The 20,798-nt window shown below is 35.0% G+C and overlaps 2 protein-coding genes across 5 annotated transcripts; one reads left to right on the plus strand and one right to left on the minus strand.

Moving 5' to 3' along the window:
* The first annotated feature begins 5,252 nt into the window (after positions 1-5,252).
* LOC18424130 (putative cysteine protease RD19B) lies at positions 5,253-10,120 on the plus strand. The gene is made up of 4 exons (XM_020661594.2): positions 5,253-5,761; positions 7,757-7,876; positions 8,716-8,962; positions 9,504-10,120. The coding sequence occupies exons 1-4, from the start codon at positions 5,303-5,305 to the stop codon at positions 9,773-9,775; spliced, it is 1,098 nt and encodes a 365-aa protein (XP_020517253.1). The 5' UTR covers positions 5,253-5,302; the 3' UTR covers positions 9,776-10,120.
* A 2,832-nt stretch (positions 10,121-12,952) lies between these two features.
* On the minus strand, positions 12,953-20,040 carry LOC18424131 (cell division cycle 20.2, cofactor of APC complex). Of its 4 annotated transcripts, XM_088847633.1 has the most exons (11): positions 19,517-20,034; positions 19,278-19,364; positions 18,880-18,984; positions 17,666-17,851; positions 17,093-17,362; positions 16,897-16,999; positions 16,130-16,596; positions 15,815-15,975; positions 15,495-15,711; positions 14,754-15,380; positions 12,953-13,582 (listed from the first exon to the last, which is right to left on the minus strand). In XM_088847633.1, exons 1-8 carry the CDS (start codon positions 19,622-19,624, stop codon positions 15,823-15,825), a joined length of 1,479 nt encoding a protein of 492 aa, XP_088703759.1. In that variant the 5' UTR covers positions 19,625-20,034; the 3' UTR covers positions 12,953-13,582; positions 14,754-15,380; positions 15,495-15,711; positions 15,815-15,822. The 4 variants fall into 4 exon arrangements, with proteins under 4 accessions (XP_088703759.1, XP_088703761.1, XP_088703758.1 ...); XM_088847635.1 differs by lacking the exon at positions 19,278-19,364 and having other exon boundaries at positions 19,517-20,040; XM_088847632.1 differs by lacking the exon at positions 12,953-13,582 and having other exon boundaries at positions 14,429-15,380.
* Between the last annotated feature and the right edge of the window lie 758 nt (positions 20,041-20,798).

Below are 20,798 nucleotides of genomic sequence, written 5' to 3' on the forward strand. Positions count from 1 at the left end.
ACAAGCCTGACTAAATTATCTTTTATGATTAAATTATCTTTACACATTTTCCTATACAAGCTCATACACATTGAAAAGCGATCTTATATAAAACAATATACAAGAAGACCATCTACTTTTGATACAAAAAAGTGACAATCACTTATTCTTAGGGCATGCTACAATTCTTATGGCATGCTACAAATGTGATTCTAAGAAATCCCTTCTCAAGCCATACAAAACATCCCTAGCTGCCTAATTTTGCATCTAATGGCTTGGTGTATCATAATTTTTTTAGTTTTTTGTACTAAAAATGGATGATCGTATGGTATACACTTATATAATATAGTTATGTCAAATAAGTCTCTAAATTATCCCAATAAAAGTGGGCAAAATGCGAAGAAAATTTCTATTTCATTGAACCAAATTAATGATCTTTCATTTCTTCCTCTACACAAAAAATACTTTTCTCTTCTTCAACTTAGGTTTTTAATTTTTTGAGAGCTTCATATTTCATAATGTTGCTTTGGTTTTCACTGTGTTATGGCTTCTTGATGCAAACTAAGGTTTGTAGAATTGAAGAATGAGAGTTTTTCTAGTTCGAAGTAGGTTTTTTTTGGATCAAAGAACTAGGGCAAAAAAAAGCACAAACTTTTAAAAACATTTTTGCTATGTTTTTAAAAACATTTTTGCCGTACTTTTTTTTTTTGGTAATTCAATAGAGAAGGCAAGCTCCTACCTATTTTTTCAAATAGATAAGTACTTAGCTTTTTAAAAATATTAATGGAATTAAAAACCCCAACATGATAACTTGGTATGGAGATGCTACCACCACAACTCAATCCCTCACCCTCTTTTTGGTACGAGTCACTTGAGAGAGGGCCCAACCCTTGGCAAGAATTGAGCTTTGAGCTGATGTAATGTTGTAAAATGTTAAATCAATTAGGGTGAGGCTCTTTTCCAAATAAAAATAAAAATTTGGGGAATGGGCCAAGGAAGAGGGATTTACAGTGGTGCGTCATGTTGGTGCGTCATGTTATGTCATAATTGGTTCTTTTCTATTAGTCTCGAGATATTAAACAAATAGGAAAAATATGTATAGAGTGGAGTATATGAACAATCAAATTAGAGCTCACCTTAAAAATTTCCCTAAAATAGATTGCTTTGATGCCCAAATATGTTCAAATTGATCATCTCGACATCAAGATGCATGGATATGAGAAAAAAATGAATTTCAATTTAGAAAATAATGCATTTTGTAACGTATTTCTTTACCGTCAATTTTAAAGATTTTTGTAGATTTGTTCGATCTACACTATTTTTGAAGTTTTAAATTTTATAATTAAAGATGATAATATATTTGTAGGCTATCGCAAAGATTTTCAGTATTGAAACCACATTTATTTATACTATTTGAAGGTGTATGTTGCTTTGATTGTTTAGAACCTCGGTTCTATACAAACCACACCTTTTAGAAATTAATATATCTTAATTTGAAGTAAAACTCAAATAACCCCCAACTTCCCAAACCTCGCACGCCCCCTTTTTTTCCAATTTTTTCTATTTTATGGACAAAAACACATTTTATGGTAGTCTTTCTACCATAATACATTGCGACCATTACGGTAATTAAAATACTGTTGTACATAGAGAAAGAATTACGATACTAGAGTAATAACATAAAAATCTATTACAGTACTTTAATTACCGTAATAACATAGAATATTTTGGTAATTAAAATACCGTAATACTTTAAAGTAGTATTACAGTGATTTAAATACCGTAATATTGCCCAACTCAACGCGGAAGATTTTTTACTCTCTCGAGCCTACTATTTCTTTACTCCCTCGATAAAAATCGACGGTAGCTGTAATTTTTCAAATTTCAAAATTTTAAGATATAATATCTACTTAATTTTTTATGGTTATCGAAATTTTAGAACGGAAATATGCTTAAATAGGTGTTTTTGAGCGAGGGAGTAGATCCACATCGTGCTCCCATGGGCTATATATTAAAAGCTTAAAAGCTTTAAACCAAAGCTAATATCAGGGCTACCTTTTTCAAAAAACCTAAGTTCCAATGGGAGCACGATGTGGATCTACTCCCTCTCTCGAAAACACCTATTTAAGCGTATTTCCTTTCTAAAATTTTGAGAACCATATAAAAATTAAGTAGATATTATATCCTAAAAATTTTATATTTGAAAATTTACAGATAGCGTGAATTTTTGTCGAGGGAGTAAATAAATGGTAAATCGTGTTGAGTTGGATAATATTACGGTATTTAAATTACCGTAATACTACTTTAAAGTATTACAGTATTTTAATTATCGTAATACTCTATATTATTAGGTAATTAAAGTACCATTATAGATATTTATGTTATTACGGTGCTAGAAGTATCGTAATTCTATCTCTATTTACAACAGTATTTTAATTACCGTAATAGTCGCAATGCATTACGGTAGAAAGACTACCGTAAAGGGTATTTTCATAAAAAAATGCTGAAAATTGAAAAAAATGGTGTGGGTGAGGATTTGGGAAGTTTGAGTTTTTTTTTATGATTATCTTAAAATTAAGATATATTAGCGATAAATTATCTAGAAAATATGCTAAGTGGGCTCATTTTTCCACATAGAATGGTGGTTTCTCAAGGTAATGAGGGCACTTGAGATATTTCTAAACAGTGTGGTTTGTATATAACTGAGGCTCTAAACAATCAGAGTAAAGCGCACCTTCAAATAGTGTCAAGAAATGTGGTTTCAATACTGAAATTTTTTGTGATAACAAAATATATTCTCATCTTTAATTATAAAATTTAAAGATTCGAAGATAGTATATACCGAGCAAATATATGAAAACTTGAAAATCTTGAAAAATTGACAGTCAAAAAATGCATTACAAGATGCACTATTTTCAAAACTAGAAATCCACTTTTTTCTCATGTGCATGCATCTTGATGTAGAGATGATCGATTTGAGGATATTTGCCCATCAAAACAACCTCTTCAAGTGAAATTTTTGAGTTGGGCTCTAATTTGTTTGTTTACGGCCTCAGCTCTATATAAATGTTCTCCTTTTCTAAATAAGCAGCTATCCAAGGAGCCTATGTATTATTTAGATTGATTGATACATGTATCACGTTGTGTGGAGAACAAGTTGCATATAGCAGACAAATATATGAATCTAGACAAATATATGAATCTCGGGCATAAGCATTGAGAATGTGATTTGTTTGTTATAACACATTCGAAAGAGTACAAGATAGGCCCCTTGGAAAAAGGAACAGTGCTCTCCAATGATGAACCTAGAGCTTGTCACCTCTAGAGGTGATGAATCCTTTTTCACCTGTTTATTTAGTTCTTCAGTAATTTTTTTTCCCCTAATTGTACTTTATATGCACTTGAAACAATCTACGTCTTGAGATTGAATATAGACGGTCCAATTTTCAGATGGTTAGATCTAAGTATTATAAAACTCAAAATTTATTTATTTTTAGAGAACAATCATCTAGTAATTCTTTAGTGGTTCCCAAATTTTGATAATGAAAAATCTTCCCGAGTAGGTATTATAACTGGGGGAGTAGAAGTAAACTATACACCCGAAGGGAGCATAGTGTATATGCTCTTAATTAGAATTTAGAAAAAAAAGAGAAATTAACTTTAAAATCTCTTCTCTTTTTTTATTTTGAAAATTAGAAAAACTTGCTCACATTTTATTATATTGTATGCCCAAATCTATTGTTTTTTTGGAAAAAAAATTCTTTCCAAAATTCTCTTGTTTGATACTAGAAGAAGTGTCAAACTGATTTGATTTTTTTTTTTAGAGTATGTCCTTTAATAGAGCAGAATGATGGTTCAGGATTTGTATAGCGATGAGTTCGACGCTGAACAACTGGCCATGTCTTTGACTGGAAAAATTACTGTAATATATAGCTTTGGAATTTCAAGTGCCTAATAGTTATTCAAATGTTATTAAATAGTGTGCTCATGCCGGAGCAAATATTATCAAATTGGTTCCTTGAGTTCAAAAGCTACTTGAAGATTTTCCACATTTAAAAAATTGAAATAAACTGAAGTTTAGGTCCTAAAAAGACTCCTAGGTCGGGCTTTTGTCCAATGGAGCAAATGGGTAGACGTAAAAAGAAGTGTTACATGCAGGCACTTGAAGTGCTGAACTCGTATACCACATTTAAGACATTAAGGGTGCATTTCTTTTAAATAAGCTTATAAAAGTGCAGATTCTATGAGTGGAAATTGGTGCTTCTGAATGCTTTAAAAAACGTGGAAATTGGTGTTTCTGGATGCCTTAAAAAACACCATCAATGGAAGTCGTTTTTAGGAGGTTGCCACTTCTATGGTAAATCTTAAAAGGGGTGGCATTGAGAAAGTAACCATAAAACAAACACGCTGTAAGTGCTAGGCTTACTCGACATATTGGGATTGATACTTGAAGGCCAGAAGGATAAAATCAATTTGGTCTTCAAGTGTTATAGTGATGATATTTTATGAATTGTTTTTTGATCAATTAGGTATAAAATAGAACAATGTTGACCTATTTTAGGTGTTGTACCAATAATCAATACGATGGGAGAGTAGATTTAGTTGGATTGACTATGTGTGGCGCTTATCAAGTATAACATCTGGTAAGAGATGAAAGTTAATTTAAATAAAAGAATTGAAAATGACAAGATGAGAAATAGTAGATTTAGTTAGGCGGACTATGTGTAGTGCTGATCAAGTATAACACATGATAGGAGATGTAAGTTAATTCCAGTAAAAAGATCGAAACGGACAAGAGTTCAGCTCGAAAAAAGAAAATTGAAAGTAGTACGAAAAATAAAAAGACTTACAACCCCACTAAGAGTATGACATTTAATAGAGTAAAATGATTGTATAAAGGGAGATCAAGATTTACATCCATGTAGTTCACTCCAATTAATCAGAAAAATACTATGATGACGTTGTAAATTTTTTTTTTAACTTCTACGTCTATGCTCCAAATAAAAGAAAAAAAAACCCGACCAAATCATTTCATGAATTTTGGCAGGTTTTCACCAAACCCGTCACGTAATCGTCATTATAACCAATCTTGGGGGCATATTAGTCAACACCAAGAAATTCAGAACGCATGGGGGCCTTTCCCCCAAAGTATTATTATCCGTAGAGATGTATGTGCAAGTTTCTGTGGTGCCACGTGGTTAATCATGATTGGACCCTCCCCACCAATAGCTCGTCCCCTCTATATAATCGGAGACAAGTTACGGGACATACCCGCCTCCTGTCTTTCTCTCTCTACCAAACATTCCCTATCTCTCTGGATACCATGGCTTCCTCTGCAACTGTCCTCCTTTTCTCTCTCCTCTCTCTCTCCTCTCTCTCTCTCATCTCTGCAACTCAAGCAGAGGATCCGATCATTCGACAGGTGACCTCTGACGACGCTGGCAACTCTCTTCTCGGTGCAGAGGGACACTTCTCTCTCTTCAAGAGAAAGTTTGGAAAGGAGTATTCTAATGAAGCTGAGCACAATTACAGGTTCTCTGTGTTCAAGGCGAACATGGCTAGGGCAAGAAGACACCAGATCTTGGACCCTACTGCTGTTCATGGAGTTACCCAGTTCTCTGATCTCACAGAGGAGGAGTTTCAGGAGAGATATCTAGGGCTCAAGGGGAAGCTTGATTTCCTGAAGTCGAACCTTCCTGAAGCTCCGATCTTGCCCACTAATGATTTACCTGCGGATTTTGATTGGCGTGATCATGGTGCTGTTACTCCTATTAAGAATCAGGTATCTCTCCCTCTCCCTCTCTCCCTCTCTCCATCTATTTATATATCTATATATAACTTGTGTTTGATTCCTCTTGATGATTGTTCAGTGTGTCATATAATTATTGGTTCGATGGATTTTCTTTTCTGTTGTTGTTTTCATGTTTTTGCATTGGAATATGGCAAATTTGAGATGGTAGGTTTGTTTTTTCAAGTTCTATTTGCTGCCTTTTTTTTTTTTTTTTCATATTGATTGTTGTTGGTTTAATTGCTAGCTTTTGTCTTCATGTGCTTGGGTTGATATATGGATAATTTGAGTTTGTCTACGATTTTTGGTCAAATTTATTGCTGGTCTACTTTTAATATGAATACCTGTGGGATTGCTGCGTTTGGTGATTTTTTTGGTTGTTTTGTGATGAGGTTGAGCTCACCCCTAAACGAAAAGAACCTAATGTGCTATTTATGAGAAATAAATCTATTGAGATTGGTTTCTTTGTTGTTGGATTAAAAATAAAAAACATCGTTTTGACTTGGGATATGTTTGGCTGAATATATAGGGAGGTTTTATATTGTTTGATGAGTTATTATTGAATTTATATCGAAATATTTCGTTTTTAGTTTTTTTTTTTTAATCTTTTATTCCTATTTGGATTTTTGGAGTCTTACAATGCTTGGTTGTTTTCTGACCAGTTGGTTAGAGCTTTGCTTTCTGTTTCATGCACTGCTTCCTATATATTCCGTTTGATTTGCGGTTTCCTTTTCTTTTTCTTTTAGTTATCATAATTAAGTTGTTTGGTGGGTTGAGATAACCCAATTAATTGGGAAAAGGCTATGATTATGATGGTGGGGTGAGATATGGCTATTTTGACTTTGTCTAGGAAATTTTGTCAATGGGTTTGCTTCCTTTCGTGAATTTTTGGGCTGCTTTGTGATGATATTGATGTCACTCATAAAAGAAAAAAAAAAAAATTGAGCTATTTATAAGAAAAAACCTTTATTGAGATCGGTTTCTTTGTTGCTGGCTTGAAATTAAGAAAGCAAAAGCGTTTTGACTTGCGATGTCTGGCTGAAGTTTGATGAGTTTTTGTTCAATTTATGTCAAAATATTTGGTTTTAATTCTTTATCTTTAAATCCCATTTAGATTCTTGGGGTCTTACAATGCCGGGTTGTTTTTTGATTAGTCGGTTGGAGCTATGCTTTCTGATTGTCCACTGGTTCCTATAGATTTCTTTTGATGCCTTTTTGTTTGTTTTGAAATTGTTATTATTAATTTGTTTGTCACGGTGAAATATGGCTATTTTATAGTTTGTCTGGAAAAAAAGAATATATCAAGCTATTAGAATAATGTTTTTTTTTTTGAGATTGGTTCTTGGTTTCTCTGTTGTTGCCTCGAAAATAAAAAAGCGAAAGCCCTTTGACTTGGGATATGTCGGGTGGATTTATAAGGAGGTTTTATTTTTCTTGTTTATGAGTTTTTATAAATTGGATATGTCTGGCTGGATTTATAAGGAGGTTTTATCGTTCGTGTTTGATGAGTTTTTATTCTATTTATATCAAAATATTTGTTTTTTAGTTTTATATCTTTTACTCTGATTTGGATTTATTGGAGTCTCACAATTCTGGGTGGGTTTCTGATTAGTTGGTTGGAGCTTTGCTTCCTGATTTCGTCCACTGCTTCCTATAGTTTCCTGTCGATTGTCCTGTTTTTTTTGTTTGGAAGTTGTCTTTATTAAGTTGTTCGGTGGGTTATTGATTTTGTTTTGCATTTCATTGATTTAACTGTCTTATATCTTCTCCAAATATGTTTATGTTGCTCATTATCTAATGTTTTAGTTGCTGGGGCGGGGTTATGATTTTATAGCACATTCTATTTTCTAGTTTCTATCTCCTTTTACTCTTTCATGTCTTCTACTTTACTGTCTTTTTTATTTATGTTTTGATTACAATTTTGTTATTCTTATTCTCATGCTATTATTCTTTGAATTTGATTATCTGATGCCTTGAATTGTTGGATAGGGTTCTTGCGGTTCATGCTGGTCGTTCAGTACCACAGGAGCACTGGAAGGAGCTCATTTCTTAGCTACAAGGGAGCTTGTCAGCCTCAGCGAGCAGCAACTTGTTGACTGTGATCATGAGGTTTGCGACTTCCCCCCTTCCCCATTTTCATCCCTTTTACTCTCCTTAGAGTATCAAGCTCATGGTGTCTCGTTCTTCTTTTTTCTTTTGTTTTGTCTCGCTTTATTATCTTGGATTGCTCTTTAAACATTGCACACATTCAAATACAACTACTTGCAGCTTAACAGAATGCATTCTGACTTCTCATATATATTCCTTGACAAGTATTATGATGATATTTTGACCTAGATCCATGTTAGAGACTTACATTCCACTATCTCATAGCAACATATTGCCGTAGGTGCTTGCATTTCTTCATCTTGGAATTCAACGTGTCTATTTTCGACTTGGCAGTGGTTCAGATTATGTTGTTAGTGTTTGCGTATTGAATGATGCCTGGTTTTAACCCTGAGGTGTCAATCCTTTGTGTCATCATGTCTAAATCTTATGTCAACACTTGAAGAAAGGTGAATTGTGTGAGAAAGACAAACCCTATGCACTACCCAATTGAGATTTGGAGATAAGAACTTTCTTGAGATTATGTGCATATTCTTTTCAATTCCTTGTAAGAAGCCATATACAGTGTTAATGCCTGTTCCCTGCTTATAAATTAGAAACTGGTGATACATTAATAAAAAACTGGTGATAGTTTGAGCTGCATTTGTCCCAAAAGGAACATGCAGGAATTTTTCATATTCTTTTCCTGTCTCCTGCTACTATTTACCAAACCCAGTCACTGGAAGAACGAGCTGTGGTCACTTGTGTCGCATGAGGATAGCAGACCCTTCCAGGGACCTTTTTCTTTTGTATGATACTGTCATTTTACTGTAGACAATTCAATAATTGTTTGATGGATGCAGTGTGATCCATCGAACCCTGGAGCTTGCGATTCAGGTTGCAATGGCGGGCTGATGACGACCGCCTACGAGTACCTCCTTAAGGCTGGTGGAGTGGAGAGAGAGCAAGACTACCCATATACTGGAACAGACCGTGGCACCTGCAAGTTTGACAAGAGCAAGATTGCTGCTAAGGTCTCCAACTTCAGTGTTGTCTCAATAGACGAGGACCAAATGGCTGCAAATCTTGTCAAGAATGGGCCGCTCTCAGGTAACTGCACCATAACCCGAGCTTCTCTCTCTCTCCCCCCCCTTCCCCCTACCCCCCCAATCCCCCGGGGACCCCCACACATGCCACACATACACAGAGCAATTGCAGCTAAATGAATGAATAGGATTTTTCTGTTTCCAATCTCTATGTATAGGGTTTTATTTTATATTCTGAGTTGTAATACAATCTATAGGAATACTTCTTGCCTTTCCCTTCTAACCTGACATTCCATGCTGGCAAGTTTAGTTAGGTTATATTAAATACATTTTCTCTTTTCATTCTAAAACAACATCCCTTTGTTAATAATTTATTTTATTTTAAAAATAAATCTCACTATTTTACCCAAAAAACAAAAAAAACCAAATCTCGCTGTTCTTTCTAGTCCAACATTCCATACATAAAAAATTATACATTCCCAACATACATTCTCAGATAGCTGACAACAAGAAATTAAACGTCTAGCACATCATTCTGAGTGTTGATCTCAGAACTTGAATTCATGCTCCTCTCACACTTGAATTCATGCCTTCTTTTTATGCAGTGGGTATCAATGCAGTCTTCATGCAAACATACATAGGTGGGGTTTCGTGCCCATACATTTGTAGCAAGAGGAATCTGGACCACGGGGTTCTGATAGTAGGCTATGGCTCAGCTGGGTATGCACCTATCAGGCTCAAGGACAAGGCCTACTGGATCATCAAGAACTCCTGGGGTGAGACATGGGGTGAGAAAGGGTATTACAAGATTTGCAGGGGTCACAATATTTGTGGTGTAGACTCCATGGTTTCGACTGTGGCTTCTATCCAATCGTGATTCTCTTGCACCTTCTTGGCCTATACCACAAATAGACTCCATTGTTTCGACTGTGGCTTCCATCCAATCCTGATTCTCTTGCACCTTCTTGGCCTAATATGTGGAACTTTTTATCTTTGTAAATACATGAATGGTACTGGCCTCATAAGTTTAGAAGCTTTTAGATATATATTGTTGTTAAAAGACACATTCTAGCTTGTGGCATCAACTCTGCTGGGTGATGTTTATAAGCTCTATTGCTCTGTAGAACTCAGTCCTATTAAAGCGGTGACCAGCTGAAGCAAACCGTGTAGTTGTAAAACTTGAAATGGGTATTTACTTAAAATGGTTGTGGCTTTGGTTTGATATGTTCTGTTCTGTTACTTGCTTATGTCCATCGCGAGCTTTATGTTCTGTTGCTTCTGCTTGCTTATGCCCATATTCTCGGCCTGGAATTAACGACAAGATCCTTGGTCTTGGGCATGGTTCAATGTGAATCTGTCCCTCCCTCTTCTCCACAGCTGTCTTTTACATACATACACAGTTGTAATTAGATTACCTATTTGTAGGGTATGGGTTTATGGATTGTCATGTGATGTCTCCTGCCTCTACAGGCACACAGGATTTGGCTAAGATATACTAATTACTTAAAGAGCTTTTCTTTTCCGCTTTAGGGTTGGGGGTGAAAGGGCTTTACATACAACCGGGCAAAGTGGTTGATGATTGAATCTCAAAAAATCTATTTGTGAAAAACTGTTGGCAATTTGATGTTAATTTGGATTAAAGCAGATTTTTGCATGTGTTTCATGTTTATCAATCTCAATCATTTTCTATTGGAGTCTATCCAAATTAGTATGTGAGAATTTGGTGCTCGTCTTTTCGTTGGCTTTTTGGGGAGAACCACTAGATTGCAAATTTGCACATTTCTATTTCTGTAAGGTCAGGGCATTGGAGTTGTGATGCAATAGTCGAGTTATTCAAATCTGCAGGGGAAACTTGAAAATCTATTTATTAAGGATTTTATGAATAACTCTAATTATGAAAAACCCTGGCAATTTGATGTCAATTTGGATTGAGAGAATTAACCAGTTTGAGACAATTAACTGGTTTTAGCGTGTTTTATGGTTTTTCCAATCTCTTGCAGAGGCACAGATCCATTTTACTGATGTGTCTATCCAATTAATATGCAAGAAGTCGGTGTTCATCTTTTCTTAGCAGGACTTTAGAGAACCAATAAATAGCAACTTGCACGTTTTTAGTTCTATAGGTTTAGGGCATGGAACTGCAAGAAGCAATGGTCTCAAGTTTTTTCAATCCAGAGCTTAACCATCCTCCCAAAGTAGTAGATAAGCCATGAATTGCTTGCTTCCCATTTTGTCGTGGACTTTGGGACTGGTAATCGTTAAAAAAACTTAGTCTATCAAGTGCCTTTTTAGAATGTGTACAGTAACTAACCACCTATTAGATCTATACTTTCTATTGCATAATTATAAATACAACCTGACAACATCATTCGAAATAAAATAAAAAACAAGGCTAATATGATTTCTGAAAAATGCAGGGTCATAATTTTAATAACATATGAACATATAGCGGTGTGGCCAAGGCCAAGTTCATTAGAAACGACTAATACATTGTTTCATAAAAAAAATTAGCATCCTCACTTTTTTTTGTAAAGCAGCTCCTATATGCGGGCCCTTAAAAATTTGTTGAGGGTTTAACGGACTGACCATTGGAGTTTGGAGTCACCCCATCTCATTTGATGCATGAGTTGCATGCTCGCTAACTAATTAAAGATGGTCATACCATGACTCAAGGGGCAAAACTTTTGATGGCTCCCCTCTCAAAGGGAAAAGGCACACAAGACTTGTCTAGACTCCATACCATGCCTTACCGGTCCATAACCGGTCCAATCCTCATAAAACTTGCAATTATGTATAACGCACCCGTTTTCTTATGTACCAATTTGGAAGTTTTAGCTTCCTAGAAATCTTAGACAATGTTAATGTAATATGTTTTTTTTAATAATGTTTACTTGAAACTACAATAGGAACAAAATTCTAAACGTCTATCCTGCCACTCTAACCACCACTTTTAAATGTCAACGTAAACTTTTACTTGAATCCATGGCTAACACTGTCACTACTCACTAATAAAATATATTTTCAGTTTTCTATAGTAATTGTTGAATTAAAACATATTCACTTAATATTGTTTGAAAGTTGAATATGTTGTATGAGATGATTTTGCTATGTGATCTTTTCTCCTTTTCTTTTTACTTGCTTTTTATTCTTTTCTGTTTTATCTTTTTGCCATTTTGAAACGAAAAAACTACAGTAAAATATGCTGCAAAATTAACTTTACAAACTAGTGAAACGATTGATACATGGTACCACCTCAGTACTTTATCATATATAATAATACATTATAACAACAATAATTTCGTTAGTATAGGCTAATTGATCATATAGAATATATTTTATGAGTCTATGACATGTGAAGGGAAAGTATATATTATCTACCTGGTTAATATGGAAGGTGTATATTGTAATCAATATAAACGGGAAGGGTTGGATAATTGATCATATAAAATATATTTTATAAGTCTATGACATGTGAAAAAAAAGTATATATTGTCTACCTGGTTAATATGAAAGGTGTACCCTTCCCATATATACTGATTACAATATACACCTTTCATATTAGGGTGTGGTTTCTATAAGGTGGCAACCTTAAACAATCCAATTAAGCCGCACCTCCAAATTTTACTACAACATGTAATTTTGGTGTAAAAAATTCTTAAGATTATTTAAAAAATCTATTTTCATATCTAATTATGAAATTTAAAAATCTAAAAATGGTTAAAATCAAGTAGATCTATAAATAAATGAAATCTTGAAAACGGACGGTCTAGATAATGTGTTCCAAGATGCACTATTCATGAGACTCAAATCTTTTTTTATTTTATATTCATACATCTCAATGTCGAGATGATCAATTAGAGGGTTTTTCAACATTGGAACAACATTCTCCGATGGATATTTGAGGTGCATTTGTAATTCTGCGTTTTAAGGTTGCAACCTTGTATAAACTTTTCCTTCATATATTAACATGGTAGACAATATACAGTTATATACATTCCTTTCACATGACAATCTTTAGAGAGACCGGTACTCACATTTAATAACACACATATACTTAGATCAAATACATGACATTATACAGATTTCACCAACTCAAATATAATTTCAATTTCATACATGATCATAACAAAAATAGAATCCAATTGAAAAAACACAAATATCAAGAACCCCAGACTTTTACTTTGATGTTCATTGATTGGGTCAATTTTTTAAATACTGCACATTTAGGAAGCATCATATAAAAGAGAAATTTAGACCACCATTTATACAATACCACAATCACACCAGCAAATCACCAACATGTTCTTCTTGCCTAGATTCAAGAGTGAACCCTTCTTATTGTCCCTCCCGTATGCATAGAACGATGATGGATGTGCCGATCATATGTGCACCAATCATCATCATGGCCTCTCATTTTGCTAGGAAGCGTATACCACAACAATCAAACCTGATGAGGAGACCTAGGTAGTAGGCCTTCTCTCTAGATGCAGATTGTTTGGCAAGCATCTGCCCAAACATCAGTAGGCATGCTTTATCATGTAACGAGAACAACTCACACTCATGAACAATATCCTCACTGGTGTTGATTTACTTCTGTTTAGATATATTCCCTCTCTAACAACTTCACAAATGCTTCCAAGCTCATGTACAAATGCCGCACTTCATACTCTATGGATTCCATTGCCTGCAAGAAAAAGACATTACTTCCAATAATCCTAGGAGAAGTCTTCATTTATTAAGTAATCCAAGTTCGGGGATGATTGATAATGTGCTTTTGCAATGTGGGAAAACCGATTTTTCTGTTTAATTGCGGGCAAATCAATTTCTCTTCATATGGATGTGTGAAAGCATGGTCCAGTGTCACTCACAACCAAAAGGGTAGCTCACCAAAATCTCGGTATCTACCCTTTAAAAATGGCAATGGTTTTTCCAAGTAGTTCCTACCATTTAATTTATCCATATTTAAAAGTTCAAATTAGGACTCTATTTTTCTAGGACTCTACAGTAGTAAAAGAGGTATTATGCCTTTCTGCATCCATCCATAATATACATACAAATCTAAAAATGCTCAAGGATTATTTGGACAAGTTACAAAGTATGCTTAAGGCTCCAAAAATGCTTAAGGATTATTTGGACAAGTGACAAAGTCTTTAAAAGTCCAAATTAGTACTCTAAAATAGTAAAAGAGGTATTATGTCTTTCTGCATCCATCCATAATATACATACAAATCCAAAAATGCTCAAGGATTATTTGGACAAGTTACAAAGTATGTCAATAGGCATGTTCCAAAAATGCTTAAGGATTATACGGACAAGTTACAAAGTATTTAAAAGTCCAAATTAGGACTCTAAAATAGTAAAAGAGGTATTATGCCTTTCTGCATCCATCCATAATATACATACAAATCCAAAAATGCTCAAGGATTATTTGGACAAGTTACAAAGTATGTCAATAGGCATGTTCCAAAAATGCTTAAGGATTATTGGACAAGTTACAAAGTATTTAAAAGTCCAAATTATGACTCTAAAATAGTAAAAGAGGTATTATGCCTTTCTTTATCCATCCATAATATACATACAAATCCAAAAATGCTCAAGGATTTGGACAAACTACAAAGTATGTCAATAGGCATGCTTCAAAAATGCGTAAGGATTATTTGGACAAGTTACAAAGTATGTCAATAGGTGCATAGTTGGCTTTGGTGGACATCAAAACCTATCTATTGAACCCTCCGGTTGTTTCTGCTCCTATACCCGGGAAGGCTCTCATTCTACGTGTGACCACTCTAGATGAGGCACTTGGTGCTCTCCTCGCACAGCATAATGAAGAAGGGAAAGAGACCGCCTTGTACTACCTTAGTCGTAGGATGCAAGGGGCTGAGAAGAATTACTTCCCGATTGAGAAGATGTGCCTGGGCTTGATCTTCGCGGTCCAAAAGCTCCGCCACTACTTGCTCGCCCATGAAGTCCAACTCATTTCATGAGCTGACCCCATCAAATTCCTCATGCCGCGCCCTTGTTTATCGGGACATCTGGCGAAGTGGTCACTATTACTTATGGAATTTGACATAACTTATGTGCCGCAGAAGCCATCAAAGGCCAAGCCCTAGCCGACTCTCTAGCTGCACATCCCTTACTGTCAGATTCTCCCTTATCAAATGACCTCCTGGATGAAAAAGTGTTCTATACAGAAGCACCAAACGACTGGAAGACGTACTTTCATGGGGCTTTCCAGTCAGAGAGAGGCGGTGCCGGAGTGGTGTTCTCCACCCCTAAAGATGGCATTATTCCCTTGTCCCTCTCTTGACTTTGTTGGATTCGGGGCATTAAGGCAACACAACATCCAAAATTTGGATTATAGCTTACCTGCTTTCTAGAAAAAATGAACTGCTATCATCTCCTCATCTGAATTGGGTTCTATGGGATGGTTCACGATTCCTTCTTCTTTTTTTTTAACCAAAATGTTGGATATAAGAAGCAACCTGCAAATGCAATGACGAAATGAATAAAACTCTAGTTGTTGTTAACATTAGAAAATGAAGTGATTTAACAAGTTTTGTTTAAGAAGTAATGCATGGAGAAGCGACAAAGGTAACCTGAAGTAATTATGTGTCACATTCGGATAAATACAAGACAAGGATAACCAGATGTAATTTCCCGTTCCGTCCAGTATAAATACATAACAATAACCATTGATCTAAATTGCATGTCCATCTAGAATAAATTATCTTCTACATTTTCTTCTAGGTGTTGTAATCACGACATCTTTTGCTTCATCTCTTCGGCCATGACAACAAACATCAATACCAAAATCTGGAAAATTGAAAGGAAGATAGAAGAGATTATTTCAGGCAATGTCTAAATATGATAAATGCAAAAAAAAAAGAAGAAGAAGAAGAAAGAACAAGGACTGCACCTGCACACTCATCTTATATAAGCGTGATTGAAAGAAGAAAATCCTGTCTCTTTTTCTTTTCCCTTCCTTGGAGTTGTTGTACTGACTGCTGGTCCAAACACCTGCCAAAATCGCAGTGTTTCATCTGCAGCAGCAGTTGCTACTGTAAAGCCATCTGGACTCTGAACAAAAGAAACCAAGTTCATGAGAGAGAGAGAGAAAGAGAGAGAGAGAGAGAGAGAGAGAGAGAGAGAGAGAGAGAGAGAGAGAGAGAGAGAGAGAGAGAGAGAGAGAGAGAGAGAGAGAGAGAGAGAGAGAGATTTGCATGAGACAAACCTGTGCCATATGTAAAACCCGAGAAGTGTGCCCCATAATTTCGGTAATCTTTCTCATAGATGGATACTTCCACAATATAAGTTGATTTTCACTAAACCCATGAGAGCTTAGGATTTCTTGTTCATGATGATTCCACTGCAGTGAACATACTTGAGAACCTGTATCTATGCTGTTAAGAAGCATGCCCCTCTGAGTGTTCCAAAATTTGATACATCTATCAGTTGTACCACCACCAGAAGCTAACAAATTGGTTTGGTAAGGACACCAAGCCAAAGCCTTCACAGCTGCTTTGTGTTGATCAAAACGAAAGAGATGCCGACTAGATGTAATGGAACGTGCATCCCATATATAAAGAAGGTTGTCATTGCCCCCACTAGCAAGTTGTTTACCACATAGTGACCACTTTAACCCGCACACTTCTTGTTCATGAGCGCTCAGTTGGGATGTGATGTGATTTCTATTGCGTACTGCCCACAAAAGAAAGAGTTTGTTAAAAGCATATGCAAACAACAAAGGAACAATATAAGTTGCAAAATGTGAATAAATACAAGAACAAAAAGATTGAAAAAAATAATCAATGAGAGAGAGAGAGAGAGAGAGAGAGAGAGAGAGAGAGAGGGAGTACAATTACAAAAATCAAGCAAGGGACTGTTTGAATAGGTTGCTCTTAGCTATATTGTTTCCTAAACAAAAAAGGCCACTGATGTGTAATTCTTTATTGGCAAAAATGGTTTTGCCAGTACATAATTAGAAGTTTATCAACTCACCATCATGATACAATATTTTGCTATCACGACCACCTGTGCATAATGTGGACCCATGCCATGCCAATGATCCAACACGAGCTGAATGGCCCCTCATGGATCTCACCTGAAGAATTCCAATCCAGCAATACACTATTAACTTTTGGGAAGAAAAACCCGAATACTCTTTTTACAAGACCTAACAGTTTATGGCACCTACCTTTTTCATTGTTGAGTGATCCCAAATTTGAACTTCAGAATTGTTCAAACCAACAGCAATATGATTCCCATCTTGAGCCCATGCAACACTTGTAATTGGCCCATCATCTTCGTGAACTTGCGTCAGCTCGTTTATTGCAGAATTGGAAGCATTCCACAAATACACAGTATTCCCAAGGCCAATTGCCACAACATTTGTTGTGCTCCAGTCGAGCAAATTGAGATAGTAGTCATTCACAATATCCGGAGCATCAAGAGTGCGTTCAGCTGTCTATATAAAGAGAATCAATACATTTGAACTAGAGCACAACTTGTATCCTTTATTTTTTCTTTGTTTTCCAAGACATACTAGTATTCAAATTTATATTGAAGTATATAGTACTTCTAAGAACAGTAGAAAAATTCAATACATTAAAGTGATGGTTAGTGATGGAGAGAGAAAGGGACCTCCAAAAAAATGGACACTGATGACCTTAAGGACCATGGTTTTCCATAGTCCTCTGGATTAAATTTAGAAAGTCCCATATTTGATCACAATTTGTATCCCAATGCACTTAGATAAAATCATCCTCACCTGTGGAATATGGCGAAGCAATTTACGTGGTTTCTTAGGAATTTGGAGCAGTTCTTCATCATCAGCTAAAGCACTGCTTTGTTTGCGTTTGCAAGGCTTTGCATGAAATTGTAAGATTCGAGTATGATTTTCGGAAGTGTTGTGATCCTTTAACACAATATTAGCAAGCCGTTTCCGATACTCTTCCTGCATGTTTTGAACAACAAAGTCATAGAAATTTGTCAGACATCAGAAACTAATGAACACAATACACCAGATCTATAAATAACAAAATTATTGACTTTGATTTGGCCTCAATACAGCATATTCAAATTTCATATCCTAGATAATCCATTGAATTCCACTAAATCAGCACAAGCTTTCATTAGTCGAAACATAAAAAATATTGAATAAAGGTCTTGGCAATTCGTAGGCATCAGAAATGTAAAATGAGGGAAATGCACCAGATCTGATAAATTCAAGAAACAATCTTTTTATGGTTGTGACTTGGGTTTCGGACTTCCAGAAAATATCAAACTTAAGGAATAAGATTCTTAGAAAGATTCCACTAATCAGATTAGGCTCCAAGGAGATCTTGGAGGATAATAATAGAAATATATATGCATTGTATATTTGAAAATAATCTCCTATAAAAAACTTAAGGTCTTTGAATCTAAAGCCATATTGTGATCCAAGCATTCTTGGAATCCAAATTCATCTTATGCCAGACAGAAACTATACCAAGAAGCTATCCTTATTTACTTGAAACTTAGCCATCGTGTTCATTGCATATTGTACATGAAGTTGCAGATCCTGAAACACTGAAACAATAAAAGAAACACCATACCTAACTACAATCTAGAGATTGTTTTTTTAAAATTGGAAAATTCCAGCTTAGAACTCTCAATTAGGTTTACATGTCCTCTTGCTACAGAGCATTCCTACAAAACCTACCTACATTTTAATCCATATCATGGTTACCAGTATAAAGGCATTTTATGTTACTACCTAGCATTCCCCAGGATAATTGCAACATAAATTTGCCAGGAATACTTTGCCTAACCAATAAACTTGCATGACTAACTAGAAGACCACAAGTTGGTGTATTACAGCATCATTCTTAGAGTTTCTCCATGAGACAGTTCACCCAAACTCCTCTCCATGAGACAGTTCATCTAAACTCCTCTCCATGAGACAGTTTCTAAATACATTATATTCTGCTAATGAGAACTAACCTTAGATGGTGAAACCACCATTTCACTATTCCGATTCTTTGATCGCAGCAAATATGAGGAGACATCCATGTCCATTGCAGCCCGAACAGGGATGAACCGATCTCCCTGCATGATCACAACTTATCATCAAGAAAACCACATGAAAATAACTCATGAAAAATATGCAGAAATTCTTTTTCGATAAAAAGAAGTGCGTATTTCTCTAAGGACTTTAAAGTTTGAAGTCTCAGAAAACTAGGTTACGGGTCACACTGCAAACAACCAACTAGACATTTCCCCCGGAAATATCTAAAGAAAAATGGAAAACCAAATATCATATAAACCCAAAAGAACCCCTGTAAACTTTGCAGGTAGTTATTTTCTTCAAAAGAAAAAAAAAAGATCAACGATTTTCTTACCATGAATTCAAACTCCAAAACCACGGAAAGATAGATTACGATGAATTCAAACTCCAAAACGACAGAATGATAGATTACGGTCTCAATCTGAATGGGCAGAAATTCGATTCTCGTATTTACTCTTAAAATATACAGGAAATAGTTTAGAAAGGGATAACCGATACCATAATTTGGGTATTTCTCAGAAGAATTTAACCTCTAAAAATACAAAAAATAAACGATCAAAAGCAATGAAATACCACAATTCTTGTAGAGGGTAACATGGTATGTTCTCTAGAATCACCCCCATTTCCCCATTCTCTCAAAAGCAATCTTCTGGTTTCATGGTTAAAAGCCCTAAACGCCATAGAATTCAGTGACAAATCAAAAGGGGCCGAAGATACCTGAATTCAGTCGAGGGACAAAAATAAGATCTCAGAAACAAATATAAAAAAATAAAATAAAACAGAACATAAGAAAATGCACAGCGAAGGATCGCGTGATGTATCAGAGAGAAAGAGCGCCCAAGAATGAATGAAATCTTCGAGATAAAATTTCAAAAAAAAAACTGCAGAATTCGAGATTGTTTCTTTTGAGTTTCTTGCGAGGGTGTAAGAGTGAAGAAAACCGAGAGACTTTAAAAAAGAATAAGGAAATAATTTATATAATTATATAAAACTGCAACGGTCTGAAACGTGGCGTTCAACAAATATATCAAAGTTTCAAAAAAGGAAAAAGTTTATTTAAGGATGCAACCGTAAGAACTAGATATGCACTCAAAAATCCATCGGAAAAGGTCGCGTTAATGATAAAAAGCCTTTTGATTAATCATCTTGACATCGAGACGTAGACAATGAAAAATAAAAAAAATTTAAATCTAAAAAATAGTACATTTTACAATATATTATTTACACCATTTATTTTCAAGATTTTCGTAGGTTTATAGATCCACTTGATTTTAACAATTTTTTAAATTTAAAATTTTATAATTAGATATAAAAATAAATTTTAAGATAATCTTAAAAACATTTTACGTCAAAGTTATATACCATGATAAAATTTGAAGATGCTCCTTAGCTAAAGATGCATCCATATGTTAACTGCACCCTTCCTAAAAAGGATCTGGTTTCTATGCGGCCAAGCCCGCATATGTAGAAATGCGAGCCTCTTCATAAATCTATTTTTGAGATGGATTTTAAGATTTAATTTTTAAGGACATGCAATCTCTAACATGGAGATGATGAATATGAATAAATAAATAAATTTTAAATAATAAAAATAATAGTTATGATAAAAAACATTTGGACTGTTAGTTTTCATTGTTTTTAGATGGAACACCTACTTGCATCCATCTTTAAGATGGATACGTTACACTTTCTAGACCGCACATATAGAAATGCGGTCCAGCCCGCATGAAACAATATTTTTTAAGAAAATGTAAGTTCGGAGAGTCCTTATAAAGTCAAATAAACACCATAAGGTTCGATTAATGGGTGTAAAATCAACCATTAGATGTGAAATTGGGTGGTTGCATTTATTTTA

Source organism: Amborella trichopoda, chromosome 9, assembly GCF_054954075.1.
Source record: "Amborella trichopoda isolate Santa Cruz 75 chromosome 9, AtrichopodaSantaCruz75HAP2 v2.0, whole genome shotgun sequence".
Lineage (NCBI taxonomy): Eukaryota > Viridiplantae > Streptophyta > Magnoliopsida > Amborellales > Amborellaceae > Amborella > Amborella trichopoda.